Consider the following 15,538-nt stretch of genomic DNA (forward strand, 5'->3'; position numbering starts at 1 on the left):
CTTTGCTGCACCACGTGATGGGACTTTCTGTTCCCGTATGTTTGTATGTTCCTCCCAAACCCGCAAACTCGACCACCTAGAAGAACAAGGGCAGCAGGCACATGGGAACATCACTACCTCCAAGTTCCCCTCAAAGTTACACATATATATATATATATATATATCACCGTTCCCTCATTATCGCTGGGTCAAAATCCTGGAACGCCCTCCCTAACAGCACTGTGGGAGCACCTTCAACACATGGACTGCAGCAGTTCAAGAAGGCAGCTCACCATCACCTTCTCGAGGCAATTAGGGACAGGCAATAAATGCCGGCCTTGGCAGCGACACCCACATCCCACGAACAAATAAAATAAAAATGTACCTGACCTGGGAGTGCTTGATGGAACAGGTTAGAGGAGCCATTAATCTGTATTTAATCCATTCTGTACCTAACCAAGAACTGCTTGAAGGGGTAGGTAGCCGTGGTTTTGCTTAACATTTTCCAATGTTTTACCTGGCCTGGCAGCATTTCATGGGCCAAGGTTAGAGAGGCCTTTACTTTATCTCGGGCAGATGTTGCAAGTCCACACATTGGGGAAGGGGCTGGCCCTCTTCAAGCATGGATCAGAAAATTGCTTGCTGCAAAGGATTTGAAAAATCTGTCCTATTGAACTATACCTGACCCAGGAGCATTGTGATGCTGACACTGAAAGTCCCATTCCCCAGGACAAGCATGCACAAAATTTGTAAAAGAAAACTCATTAAAATGAAGCTCGTGGAGAATAGGCCCTAGATGGAATAGTGTAATTTTTCCTCTCACATGTACTCTGTGTTCAAACACCTCCACATAGCAAGCTTGAACATATAGGGAACAGGCTCTCTGAAGCTTGCAATTCACATCACATAAATAATTCATTAAGTTGCTTACATCCCAGAACTACTATACAGCTACACCTCCCCCACCCCCCGCCGACAATAATCTCTGAAAATATTATGTCGGCACCTGACCACTCTGCAATCTTATTAGCAAACTATAGATCTGATTTTAACAGGCTTCAGAAACAGGATGTAACCAGTTGGCTGACAGCCAATACCCCGAACATAATCTACAAACACCACATGGGAAATCTGAAAAAATATATATATAAACATGCTATGACTTGATGCTCATTTTGTGCCATTACATGTTTTTCTCGGGGGTTTTTTTCTTTCGAAGAATCTAGCTGTGATTTTTTGCTTTCTCCATTCACCAGCACACGATGTTCCTGTGCCTTAATATGAATGGTTGGAAAATCCTGGGCTGGTGAGCGCACAAGCAGAAAGCCCCACTTACTGAGTGCTGCCTCACCCACAAGTAACCATTTACATATGAACCTGGGGACAGTGAGTGTTGGCAGGATATTCAACAGGTAACGGGAGTGGGTAGGGATATTCATCATCATCATAGGCAGTCCCTCCAATCGAGGATGACTTGCTTCCACGTCAAAAAGTTCACAGATGTTTCAATGATGGACCTAATATTCCAGGTCCCGAATTACATCCTGAAGGGTGGAAGTTGCCTCTGCTTGGAATTTTTAACGTGGGGTGGCCGTTGCACACCAGCCACCACACGGGCTTGACAGAGCTAGGTCTTGGTCCAGTGGCAAGGGTTAACCAGGATGACTAGAAACCAGCTCTGCTACATGGACCTAGTGCGTACACATATCGCAGTGTGGGCTGGCCCGTGCTGCACCTGGGCCTCTGATCCCGAACTCGTGCCTCTCCTGGGCCCCGATCACGTCCCTCCAGTCTCTCACCGCTCCTGCTGTACCTGCCCACGCTCCAATCACCGACCTGGACCTTGGTGATGTACCTCTTCGCTGCCGTCGCCCTCTTGCACCAGCTCGTGCTGCTCGCTGTATTATGTTTCTAAATAATTGTTCAAAATTCAAATGGTATTGAAAGAGTAAATTTTACAAGATACTCTTCCAGTTTGGGCAGGAAATTGAACAGTTTCAAGTTGGAGTAAGATTTAACTTTACATATTATTTGTTGACTTTTTTGTGTCTTTTTTTATTTATCACAGTGAGGGATGGGAATGGGAACATTTTCTGCACAGTGTCAGCACCAAGCATTTCCAGGTCAGGTACAGAACAGTTAGGTGCAGAGTAAAGCTTCCTCTACACTGGTCCAACAACATGCTCAGACAAAGTCTAAAAAGAACATTTCTCCTGCTCCAGTGCCATCTTCCACTTCCCACATAAGCCACCTGTGGCTTCCCGAGACAAGAATGATTACGGAGCAGAGCAAGTAGCCAACCTAAAGGTGAGTAGAATATTTGGGAAGCAGTGATGACAGTTCAAAAATAGGAAAAGGACAGATAAAAGTCAAAACATGAGTAATTGACCGGGAAAAAATATAATTATATCGAGAGAAAAGAGACTTTACCCATTTAAATAGAAGGAAAAATTAGCAAATAGAAACATAGCAATGGAAAATGTTTAAACCAGGATAGGAAGGGTACAAATCAAGTATATTTCAATAAGGGAAATGCAAGAATCTCAAAGATTGGGGTTCACAGATGAATAGTGAAATTAGCTCAAATTTAAAATCAGGGGAATGAAGGATTTAGCACATGGGGCAGATCATTTTTTTTAAATCAAGGACAAATATAAATAATATAGGAAATCTACAAAAAGAGACATTAGAGAGTCTAAGATTGAGCACGGCGGTAAGGCTTTTGGGACCTAAAGAACAGGTGGTGGATGAAGAAAGCACAGGAGATACAGCAGCTGGCTGACAACCATGATGTGCGAGGATTCTTCATCGCAGTCAACGCCACCTACGGTCCAAACTCCCAAGGCCCCACCCCGCTGCTGGCCAAGAACGGGGAAACACTCATCAAGGACACCGAGGCTGTCAGGGCCCACTTCGAAGATCTCCTCAACCGAGACTCTGCCTTTGACTCGCGTGTTCTCGACTCCATCCCGCAGCATGCGACCCTCCACCACCTCAGTAAAACCCCAACACTTCACGAGGTGGAAAAGCCATAAGACAGCTTAAGAACAACAAGGCTACGGGAGCAGATGGAATCCCTGCTAAGACACTGAAGTATGGCAGAGAGTCACTGTTGGCGCGAATACATGACCTCATCTCTCTCATCTGGAGGGAGGAGAGCATGCCGGGAGATCTCAGAGATGCAGTGATCATGACCATCTTTAAAAAAGGGGACATCCGACTGCGACAACGGCAGAAAAATCTCCCTGTTATCAGCCACTGGGAAAGTCGTCGCTCGAGTCCTCCTCAACTGTCTTCTCCCTGTGGTCAAGGGGCTCCTCCCGGAGTTGCAGCGCAGATTTCGTCCCCTGAGGGGTACAACGGACATGTTTTGCTATGCGACAGCTGCAGGGAAAATGCAGGGAACAGCGCCAGCCCTTATACATGGCCTTCTTCGACCTTACAAAGGCCTTTGACACTGTCAACCACGAGGGTCTATGGAGCATCCTCCTCTGTTTTGGATGCCCCCAAAAGTTCATCACCATCCTCCGCCTGCTCCACGACGACATGCAGGCCGTGATCCTTACCAACGGATCCACCACAGACCCAATCCACGTCCGGACCGGGGTCAAGCAGGGCTGCATCATCGCCCCAACCCTTTTCTCAATCTTCCTCGCTGCCATGCTCCACCTCACAGTCAACAAGCTCCCCACTGGAGTGGAACTAAACTACAGAACCAGTGGGAATCTGTTCAACCTTCGCCATCTCCAGGCCAGGTCCAAGACCACCCCAACCTCTGTCGTTGAGCTACAGTATGCGGACGACATATTTACTGAGGCGTATGAAAGCATGGGCCTTACACTAAACATCTGTAAGACAAAGGTCCTCCACCAGCCTGTCCTCGCCGTACAGCACTGCTCCCCAGTCATCAAGATCCTCATCATGGCCCTCGACAACGTAGACAATTTCCCATATCTCGGGAGCCTCTTATCAACAAGAGCAGACTTTGACGACGCGATTCAACACCGCCTTCAGTGCGCCAGTGCAGCCTTCGGCCGGCTGAGGAAAAGAGTGTTTGAAGACCAGGCCCTCAAAACTGTCACCAAGCTCATGGCCTACAGGGGTGTAGTAATACCCACCCTCCTGTATGGCTCAGAGACATGGACCATGTACAGTAGTCACCTCAAATCGCTGGAGAAATATCACCAACGATGTCTCCGCAAGATCCTACAAATCCCCTGGGAGGACAGACGCACCAACATCAGCGTCCTCGACCAGGCCAACATCCCCAGCATTGAAGCACTGACCACACTTGATCAGCTCCGCTGGAAAAGCCACAAAGTCCGCATGCAAGACACGAGACTCCCAAAGCAAGCACTCTACGCTGAGCTCCTTCACGGCAAACGAGCCAAAGGTGGGCAGAGGAAATGTTACAAGGGCACCCTCAAAGCCTCCCTGACAAAGTGCAACATCTCCACTGACACCTGGGAGTCCCTGGCCAAAGACCGCCCTAAGTGGAGTAAGTGCATCCAGGAGAGCATTGAGCACCTCGAGTCTCGTCGCCGAGAGCATGCAGAAACCAAGCGCAGGCAGCGGAAAGAGCGTGTGGCAAACCAGTCCCACCCACCCCTTCCCTTCAACGACTATCTGTCCCACCTGTGACAGGGACTGTGGTTCTCGTATTGAACTGTTCAGCCACTTAAGGACTCATTTTAAGAGTGGAAGGGAGTCTTCCTCGATTCCGATGACTGCCTAAGATGATGATGATGAGGCTTTTGGAGCTAAACATTCGGGGGCTTAATTGCAAAAAGTTGTGTTCAGAGGGCCACCCCTCTTTCGCCAGCTGTGGCGGGTCCCACAGCTTCCTCCATTTTCCCAGGCCCAGCAGCGCTGCCGGTAAGATTGATGGCCCTGCAGATTTAACTCATCATCATCAAAGGCGATCCCTCGAACGAGGATGACTTGCTTCCACGAGTTCACAGGTGTTTCAATGAAGGACCCGATGTTCCAGTCCTGAACTCCAATTGAAGGGGTGGAAGATGCCTGTGTGTGAATTTTTTAACGTGGGGTAACCGTTGCACACCAGCCACCCCACGGGCTTGACAGAGCTAGGTCTTGATCCAGTGGCAAGGGTTAACCAGGATGACTGGAGACCTGCTCTGCTGCACGGACCTAGCGCGCACACTTATTGCAGTGTGGGCTGGGCCCGTTCTGCCCCTGGGCCCTCGCCTCTTCTGGGCCCCGTACCCTCATCTGTCGCACCTCCGCCACGATCTCTCGCCGCTCCTCCACCACAATCATTCACCGCATCTCGCCACAAACACTCACCGCTCATCCGCCCCAACCTTCCCACTCCTCTGTACCTGGCTCCTGCCGATGTTCCTGCCCACGCTCCAAAACGGCTACCAGGGTTTAGGCCACCATCAACAATGTCCCTCTAATAGACTATTTTAGTTCGAAGTGGAACTAGTGTGCTTCGGAGCTGCTGGAGGGTGACATCAGTTGGCCTGCAACACCGACCTAACATCAACACATCAAAATTGGTCCTTTGCGCTGAGTTCAGCGCTGCATTCTAAGCTCGTCGTGTAAACCGACCGTGCAGCAGACTGACAGAGGCACCAGCACCTCGTAAAGGCACACAAATATCCTTCAGGTAAGTTTGCATTTAAGCTTTTGGATTGAGATTTTTTGATTTTATTGATGCAGTGGCTTGGTGCAATCCATGTTAGAAGTTTTTAAAGTGTGCAGGGAGTGCTGCTGGATGCTTGTAAGTCCTCGGATGGTAAAGAAGACCCCTGAGAAGACAGAAAATGCTGCAAATACTCAGCAGGTCAGGCAACATCCATGGAGAGAGCAAAAAGTTTACGTCTCAGGTCAAGATGCTGCCTGACCTGCTGAGTATTTCCAGGGTTTTATGCTGTTATTTCAGATAGACAGCATCTGCTCGCAGAGGGAAGAGGAAGATGCAGAAGAGGAGGCAGCAGAAGAAAGAATGCTACCCAGACAGCATCTCTCCAGCCGGGATATCTGGGATGGAATAATCTGCCTATGCTACCAGTGACCGCAACCCCAGTTCCCGGTTCAGCATTAATCCCAAATCTTCCCTTCCCTCTGCACTGTCCATCACAGCATCCTCTTGGCCATGATGCTAAAATAAAAGCCCCCACAAAGCAAACTTTCCAATCCAACTTTATCCATATATCCATCTAATGTGACATCAGGAAATCAGCTCATCACCCTTGTGCATTCCCTTAGTGACTGTCTTGTGTGGGCCTTTGCCTATCCTACTGATGTCATGCAGTGCTACCCCAGGGGCTGCAGCACGTCTGCTTGAAGGCTGCTGACTTTCAGTGGGGGACATTGCAGATGGCCTTGCTGGTCGACCTCAGAGCTACTGGTTGGGAATGTCAAATCGAGTGGTGGTGTTTCTTCCTCTTCTTCCTCTTCATTTTCCTCTCCCTCTTCATAACCAACCACTGGCTGGGCAGGCTGCATTTCGTCAGTGTGTGAAATGAGGAAGGCACAAGGTTAAAGTTGTGGTGATGGGAGGGTAGGAAAGCATAAGGTTCATGCCCGAAGGAGGATAACCTCTGTGGATACCAGCATCATGTATCCTTTCAGCCCAGCCACTGGCCAAGGGCTCAGACATGCCTCTGCCAAGAACGGCCTGCACCGTCTCCTCCAAGGGCGTGAGGTGAGACTAGGATTGGGAGATGTGCCTCGTGATTGGTGCAGATTGTTGGTAGGTGAGTGATTGGGGGTGGGGGTCGTGCATTGAGCAGTGTGTGAGGCTAGTGGTGCAGTTGGTAGGAGACGGCTTTTGAAGATGCATTCACTGACCTTGACCACTGGTCGGAGGTCATGAAGCTTCTTTGGGCACTGGAGCCGGGTCATGGGGGCAACACTGCTGGCAGCGACGGCCTCGGTGATCTGGTCCCACGGCGTTCTTTCTGGAGGGCCTCCTGGCCCCTGTGGATAGAGGACCTCTCTTGCAGTGTTGATCCACCACAAAGCTGGAGTGCTGTGTGCGAGACCCTGGGTGCTGCTTCTCTGGTTTACTGAGCCATTTATGTCAGTGCTGAAGCACTTTTCCCATTTTTTGAGGTTCGGAAGAGAATTCAGTTTTAAGAGCATTTGGGACTCCATTTTAATGTTAATTTTTTTTAAGGCAGTAAGGGCTGAAAACTGCACTTTTCACGATTTTAATTTTTATTAGTTCAGAAGACATTGCCCTTTTAATGTATTGCCCTTTTAATCCCCCACATTGCCTAGCGAACTCTATACCCTGGCTTCCAGAGACTCTTGGAATCTGGAATGCCGTTTCTGGAACTTCGACTCCCATGCCTGCACTAACGCCACCAGTTACATGGTGTTACATGGCAAGTTAGCGCTGAGCTAAAAGTCTTCAGTCCCCAGCGCGGATTGGTCCATTTGCAGCGGCCGCGGGAGAGACTGCTAACTAAAAGGAGAGAATACTTTGCCTCAGTTTCCACAGAGGAAGTGGATATTGGAAGTATAGAGCCACCAACGGGGTTTGGAACAGTTAGTTATTATTCAAGAGATGGTAATGAAAAGGTTACTCAAACTTAAGGCAGATAGACCATTGGAGCCAGATGGTTTACATCTGAGGATCCAGAAGGAAAGGGAAAAATATCAAAAGCACGATCAGTGCAGAAAAATGGAAAGAAAACTGAAAGGTTTGTTACGAATATATTATCAGTCTGAACAAAGACTGAAGGGGATGAGAAAATGAAGAAATTAGAATAGTAACTATTTAAGTGGAACTGGAGATGATGTTCCAGCAAGGAATAGGAATAGAACTATAACATTTCAAATTACTCTGGAACGAAAATCTGTGCCAGGGGCCTGGAGGGTGGCAAACATGACACCTCTCTTCAAAAATAGAGACAGGGATAAGTCAGGAAATGATAGGTCAGTTAGTCTCACTTCATTCCACAATATGGGATGAAATTACTAAGTACTTACAGAAACATGAGCTAATCAGGGCCAGGCACTGTGCATTTCTAAAAGCAAAGTCACGCTTGACCAACCTAATAGAATTATTTGATGAAATAACAGTGAGGATAAATAAAGGTACTTCAGTGGATGTGACTCGGTGTGCATGTTCAAAAAGCATTTGGCGAGGAATCACATTTGGCAAAGATAATTGCATGCAGAATTAAGAGAACGGTTGCCATATAGATAGATAGTTAAAGGGCAAAACCCAGAGGCAATAGGAAGTTTCTCAGAATGGAAAAATGTGAGTAGTTCTCGACAAGGATCTACGTTGAGACTGTCCTTATTTGCTGTCTATATAAAATATTTAAAATCTTCATTACGTTTTTTCCGTCAATTTTTCCCATTATAAATTCCTATTTATAATGGAAACTACTTATAGGAACTTGTTACACTGTAATTACACTCTCCTGCCAACGATGGTACTATAGTGCCTCAGTATTGCATTTCCCAGCTCCTCAACCTGTCCTGCAGAAAAATTCCTTCGCACCAACAATCTCAGTTCATCAGTCATTGAAAGTGGGCATGCAGGTACAGCAGGCGGTAAAGAAGGCAAATGGTATGTTGGCCTTCATAGCTAGGGAGATCTTACTGCAGTTGTACAGGGCCTTGGTGAGGCCTCAGCTGGAATATTGTGTTCAGTTTTGGTCTCTTAATCTGAGGAAGGACGTTCTTGCTATTGAGGGAGTGCAGCAAAGGTTCACCAGACTGATTCCCGGGATGGCAGGACTGACATATGAGGAGAGACTGGATCAACTGGGCCTTTATACACTGGAGTTTAGAAGGCTGAGAGGGGATCGCATAGAATCATACAAGATTCTGACGGGACGGGACAGGTTAGAAGCGCGTAGATTGTTCCCGATGTTGGGGAAGTCCAGAGCCAGGGGACACAGTCTTAGGATAAGGGGTAAGCCATTTAGAACCGAGATGAGGAGAAACTACTTCACTCAGAGAGTTGTTAACCTGTGGAATTCCCTACCGCAGAGAGTTGTTGATGCCAGTTCATTGGATATATTCAAGAGGGGGTAAGATATGGCCCTTACGGCTAAGGGGATCAAGGGGTATGGAGAGAAAGCAGGAAAGGGGTAGTGAGGTGAATGATCAGCCATGATCTTATTGAATGGTGGTGCAGGCTCGAATGGCCGAATGGCCTACTCCTGCACCTATTTTCTATGTTTCTATGTTTCTATGTTTCTAATTACTGTGCATTTTTCTATTTAATGATAAATAATAATATAAAATCAAAGTATTAAATAATAATAAAAATAGAATGTATAACTTTAAAATGGTGACCGAGTTACACCTGCATGCCTTGGTCCGATTATTCTTCACCCTCTAAACCTCACTTCACCTGGAGACTACACTTGGCCTTGACTCCTATGTGCAATACAATGAAAGATTGACTTGTGTGTATATAAATGATCTGGACTTCGGAATTATGGCGAAATTGTCAAAGTTTGTCGATGACACTAAATTGGGGATTGTGCCAAATTGTGATGAGGATTGTTAAAGACTTTCAGAATGGCAGAAAGGCGGCAAATGTAATTCAATATGGAAAAATGTGAAGTCATGTATTTTGGAAGTAATAATGAAAGGAAATACATCCTAAATGATATGATTTTAAACGGAGATGAGCAGTGAAGGAACCTTGGTGTGCAACTATGCAGGCCATTAAGGGGGCAGAGATAAGGCCATAAGAAAAAGCAAACAGAAACCTTAGCTTTATATCTAGTGCTATAGAACACAACTGCAATGATGTAAGTTTGAACTTATACAAGACATTAATTATACTGCTGGAGTACCATGTGCATTTCTGGGCACCTTATTGTAGGAAAGATAGAAGAGCAATGGGAAATTTGCAGTGTAGGTTTACTAGGATGTTACCAGGATGGGGTTATAATTATGAAGAGAAATTTGTGGAGTTGCTATGTTTTCATCAGATCTGAGAAAGTTAAAATGTGATTTGATAGAGGGCTTCAAGATAATAAGGGTTATGATAAGGTAAATAAGGATGGATTATTTTCACCGGGTTAAGGAAGACGGTAACAACAGGGCACACATTTTAAGATAATCACAAAAAGAATTAAAGCGTAATTTAGAAAAAAATGTATTTCCACAGGAATGATACAAATGTGATATTCTTGCCATTGTTGCAGAGTCCATGTATTTTTTTAAGGAATTCAATAATTGCTTGGAAAGGGTGATATTAAAGGATATGGGAAGTGAACAGGACGTGGTGCCTCATGTGGAGAAAGACATGGAAGACAGACTTGATATCCAAATGTGCTGTCATATTCTGTAATGTAATGCTTTAGTGCAGTCATGTGCTTTGGGCCCCATGATCTGGAGTGAATATCCTAAACTCATTTTGATGTCGGGCCGAAGTCGACAGATGTGACTTTTATCCCACCAATTTGCTTGGATTTGAGCCAAGGTCCCAGGGGTGAAAGGATAATGTCTAACCCGCATTATCCAATTTCACCAACAGTATGGGATTAAAGAGGCAGCATTAGCATGGAAGTCTTTGGTGCAGTGGCCTAAATGCCTTGAAATGTCACATCACCTGCATGTGGCATGCAGTTCGCCCCCATCCCCCCGCCTTAGGAAAAGATTTGGCCCAACATGTGTTTTCCATGAAGATAGTGTCATTCTTGTTCATGGCGAAGGAAGAATTGGCAGACTAGAGACTGTTATGAATATTATTGATCAGCATCACTGTGGAAGGTCAATTGAAAAACCCACAGCACACCTGTCCTGCCCACAAGTTGTTTCCATGAGCCCTCTCCCATTGCTTCATTCTCCTTCAACAGAAACCTGCTCCCACTCCCCACCTCTGCCGGACCCTGTCCCTGCAGGTGGGTATTGGGTTATTAATGTGCAGTTCGCTAACTTGCCCTGTCTTGGTCTCTAGTCGATTATAAACTCACCGTGACACACAAAGATAGACAGCACAGCAATCCGATTTAGACGCTCTTACTCACTTTCTGAATATGGAATTAATTATAAATATCGATTCCGGGCAGTTTCATCTTATTTTCGTTTGTGTCTCTGACATCAAGCAGTTCCCTCAAAGTTTTTATTCCTCGAACTGAAGGGACATTTTTCTCTCTATCTGCTATATTATATATTTCAGTTTACAAGCAGGAATATCGGCGATGTTACGTTAAGCAGACCCAAGTCATGGCATTGTAATGTCGCTATCACTCTCACTGGTTGAGGACAGTACATTTATGAAGGTCATTTGTCTCTATCTTGTCCCAAGATCGCTGGATCCGCACTAATTCAGCGCAATCGCTCGAAAGAAGCATCGGTGGGCAATCCGTGGGGCAGATCCCGTTCTTGAGCTGTGCGATGCACAAGAATGGATCCTATTTCATTCTTATCCACCAGATTCAAGGTCAATATGTTTATACCTTTGTCCGAGCATTGCATCAAACCAAAGGGTTAATTTCACAGATTCAAATAAAAGAATGTGTGCTGTGTGCCGGTGAGCCTGTCTCTGTATGCCAGTGTGTCTGCGGCTCCTGTTGACTGTAAACAGCTTTTTAACTGCGGAGATTTCAGGAGAATCGGACGTGGTGCCAGGTACCATCTGCCGGAGCATCGCGGGAACACCCGGCGCTTCCTGAAAGCCTGGACCTGAGTGCCTCTCTCTCTCTCCCTATCTCACATTCTGCGAGCCCACACCAGAAACCGGTTTTGTTTTTGCTACAAATCAGTACAATCGTCTTTTTGAAATAACGACGGAAGAAAATCACATCGGGATCTGGAATAAACGTTCCTCTGCCCCTCCTCCTCCGAAACACAAGTGGGGATTGGCCTGTGTACATGGGAGGGCAGACTCTGGAGTCTATACAATCCAACAAGTAGCATGCAAATATACTGAGACTGACTCGCCGCAGCTCACATATATACATACCGTGCGTCTATTACTTTAAAGGCGCTATATAAATATAAGTTGCGTGTAGCTACTTGTGGATTGCAAACAATGCCCGAGTCGTCCCTTCTCCCTCCCAGTTCCTTGTAAGCATATATTGCCAATTGGTTGGGAAACCACCACAACGCTCGGATTTCATTGAGTGTATGAGGATATTAGCCGGAGCGCCAGGATCCCAGCCCAACACGCTGCTGTTATGCAATAACGGTGACGTTGTCGCTTAACGTCGCTGCCAATTTTGCCCCAGAAGGAGCACATCGCCCCACTAGGAATCTGATTCTTTGCCAATCTGAAACCGGTGATTTCATTCGTTGGGCGGTGAGGCGTTTGAGAGAAGGAAGAAACACGGTATTATTGGCGATTGCCCGGAGTATACATCCAGCTGACAGTCTTTAAATAATCTACAAATCGATAGCCATCATTTTCTGAGGTCAGCGATAATAATGTATCACAACATCTAGCCAGTAATAGAAGAGGAGAAAAAAGCTTTAAAACTCAAGACACATCTGAGCCGCTCGCGGGGGCTGGGTAGAATGGATAATGAGAGATAAACAATTTTATATGAAATGCCAAACTCTGCAGGGTGACTGAAATGTACATTTGCACTTACACGTGTTGCGATTGTATTAGTGTAAGGTGTTTACAGTAAACCTGGTTTGTGTTAATCTTATTTCCAGCCTGAGGTTTTTTTAACCAAAGACCAATGAGGACGATACCTAGAATCAGTCTCCCTTCTGTATTATGACACACAGCTCCTTTTTCAAAATATATATTATATTTCAAACTGGGACGTGAGATTAAAGTGGTGACTCTCGGATTCCTCTGCAGTCTGCACCCAGGGTGCACGAGTGTGAAATATCAATGAGCCCCAATTTGATACGCGCTCTTGCTGTGTGTTATCTCAGCAGCTTCGATCAGAGGGACCAATTCTCCGAAATGAAGCGAGTCCCGCTTTCCACTATATCTCCATTTCCCTGGAAACCCTCCAGGAATCCTGCCGATGTTCATCAACAGTTCCAATTGCCAATATCTGCATTTAAAAATATGTTCACTGGAAAACTGGTGTGACATCCCCTTGGGAGGGGACCCCTAGTGCGGGCAAGAGGGGCTTTCGCGCACAGAGGATCCGCGCGGATAGAGAAACCTATCTGGCACCTCCAGCCCAGTCTGTGCTCAATGCTGTTGAATGTATTGATCCCAGCCCCAGCTTTCTGTACAACCACAACCGAGTTGGGCAAACCCTTGCAAACTGCAGCTCTCTCATCTCACTGTAACAAAGCGGGAAATTCTGGACCTTAATCCAGTTTTCTCGGAATCCTTATGCAATGATTCTGCATCCTTGGGCACCCCAGTGCAGCTTGCAGCATCTAGCCTCCCTCCCCTCCCCTCACTCCCTCCCCCCTCACTACCTCCCCCAGTTACTGGGTATTGTAAGCATGCTCCTCTGGATATTAATACAATGGGGGCATGCCCTTTACATTCACTTTAATGACATGTATTGCTAGAATTACTCCTCAGTGTGTCTGACCAACAGGTCCTTTAGATGTGTGAGTGCTATGTGAAATATAAATGTGTGTCGTTGTTGCTTTCTGCCTTACCCGTGCATATTTCGAGGAGTAAGGGTCTTCGAAGAGAGCCCAGATGCGGCGCTGCCACTTGCGCCACCAGCCGGCTTTCGCCCCGGCTTCGGGAGAGCAGTCGCCCAGGGCAAGGCGCCTGGTGTCCAGCTCGTCCTCCGAGTCCCCGGCCCCGTCCCCGCCGTCCCCGCCGTCCCCACTGTTGAGGTCGGGGGACTCGAAGCTGTCGAGCGCCTCCTCGGCGTCTCGGTGCTGGCGGTAGGTCATCCAGCAGCACGGCTCCACGTCCGTCTCATCGATGCCCCAGAAAGCGATCTCCTCCTCGTACAGGGGCCCGCACACGTCGGCCGGGCAGTGCAGCTTGCCCGTGCGGTAGTAGTTCAGGATGTGGGCGAAGACGCCCGGGTGGCGGTCGAAGAAGAACTCGTCCGCCTTGGGGTCGTAGTCGAAGTTGGCGCAGGCGCCGGGCTCGGCGAGCCATGCCAGCCGGGTGCCGGGCAGGGTCTGCAGGGTGCTGCGGTAGGTTTCGTGTCGTGTCCCTCCCACGTTTATCACAATCCGATCATTGTCATCGCCCTTGCCCATGTCCTCGACCAGACATGTCGCGGAGGGAGCTGGCTTGCCCGGTGTGCTGCCGCGGGAGGTGGCCACATGCACTGAGCCAAATACTCAGCACCGCGGACAGCGGACAGGCACTGGGTACGCCTCTCTCTCCGCCTCTCACTCCGCCTCTTCCTGTGCACCGCCTCCGCACCGCCCGGGCTCAGGCTCAGCCCTCAGTCCCCGGGCTCAGCCCCTCAGTCCCCGGGCTCAGCCCCTCAGTCCCCGGGCTCAGTCCCCTCTGTGTGGCCCCGGGCTCAGCCCCTCAGTCCCCGGGCTCAGCCCCTCAGTCTCCGGGCTCAGCCCCTCAGTCCCCGGGCTCAGTCCCCTCTGTGTGGCCCCGGGCTCAGCCCCTCAGTCCCCGGGCTCAGTCCCCTCTGTGTGTCTCCGGGCTCAGCCCCTCAGTCCCCGGGCTCAGCCCTCTGTCTGTCCCCGGGCACAGCCCTCAGTCCCCGGGCTCAGCCCTCTGTCTGTCCCCGGGCACAGCCCTCAGTCCCCGGGCTCAGCCCTCTGTCTGTCCCCGGGCACAGCCCTCAGTCCCCGGGCTCAGTCCCCTCTGTCTGTCCCCGGGCACAGTCCCCTCTGTGTGGCCCCGGGCTCAGCCCTCAGTCCCCGGGCTCAGCCCTCTGTCTGTCCCCGGGCACAGCCCTCAGTCCCCGGGCTCAGTCCCCTCTGTCTGTCCCCGGGCACAGTCCCCTCTGTGTGGCCCCGGGCTCAGCCCTCAGTCCCCGGGCTCAGCCCCTCAGTCCCCGGGTCTGTCCCCGGGCTCAGTCCCCTCTGTGTGGCCCCGGGTTCAGTCCTCAGTCCCCGGGCTCAGCCCCTCATTCCCCAGGTTCAGCCCCTCAGTCCCCGGGCACAGCCCTCAGTCCCCGGGCTCAGTCCCCTCTGTGTGTCTCCGGGCTCAGCCCCTCAGTCCCCGGGTTCAGCCCCTCAGTCCCCGGGCACAGCCCTCAGTCCCCGGGCTCAGTCCCCTCTGTGTGTCTCCGGGCTCAGCCCCTCAGTCCCCGGGCTCAGCCCTTCTGTCCCCGGGCACAGCCCTCAGTCCCCGGGCTCAGTCCCCTCTGTCCCCGGGCACAGCCCTCAGTCCCCGGGCTCAGCCCTTCTGTCCCCGGGCACAGCCCTCAGTCCCCGGGCTCAGTCCTCGGGTCTGTCTCCGGGCTCAGCCCTCAGTCCCCGAGCTCAGCCCTCTGTCTGTCCCCGGGCACAACCCTCAGTCCCCGGGCTCAGTCCCCCCTGTGTGTCTCCGGGCTCAGCCCTCAGTCCCCGGGCTCAGCCCTTCTGTCCCCGGGCTCAGCCCTTCTGTCCCCGGGCACAGACCTCAGTCCCCGGGCTCAGCCCTTCTGTCTCCGGGCTCAGCCCCTCAGTCCCCGGGCTCAGTCCCCTCAGTCCCCGGGCTCAGCCCTTCTGTCCCCGGGCACAGACCTCAGTCCCCGGGCTCAGTCCCCTCTGT

The 15,538-nt window shown here is 49.5% G+C and overlaps 1 protein-coding gene across 3 annotated transcripts in view; it reads right to left on the reverse strand.

The window, feature by feature from the left end:
• Nucleotides 1-14,156, reverse strand: part of LOC139280191 (voltage-gated potassium channel KCNC1-like) — a 299,640-nt gene extending 285,484 nt beyond the window's left edge. For all 3 annotated transcript variants that reach the window (XM_070899773.1, XM_070899772.1, XM_070899774.1), the window contains exon 1: nucleotides 13,510-14,156. In XM_070899773.1, the coding sequence (XP_070755874.1) occupies nucleotides 13,510-14,073 (564 nt within the window). In that variant the 5' untranslated portion in view covers nucleotides 14,074-14,156. The remainder of the gene's footprint in view (nucleotides 1-13,509) is intronic.
• Between the last annotated feature and the right edge of the window lie 1,382 nt (nucleotides 14,157-15,538).

This window comes from Pristiophorus japonicus, chromosome 14 (assembly GCF_044704955.1).
Source record: "Pristiophorus japonicus isolate sPriJap1 chromosome 14, sPriJap1.hap1, whole genome shotgun sequence".
NCBI classification, from domain to species: Eukaryota; Metazoa; Chordata; class Chondrichthyes; family Pristiophoridae; genus Pristiophorus; species Pristiophorus japonicus.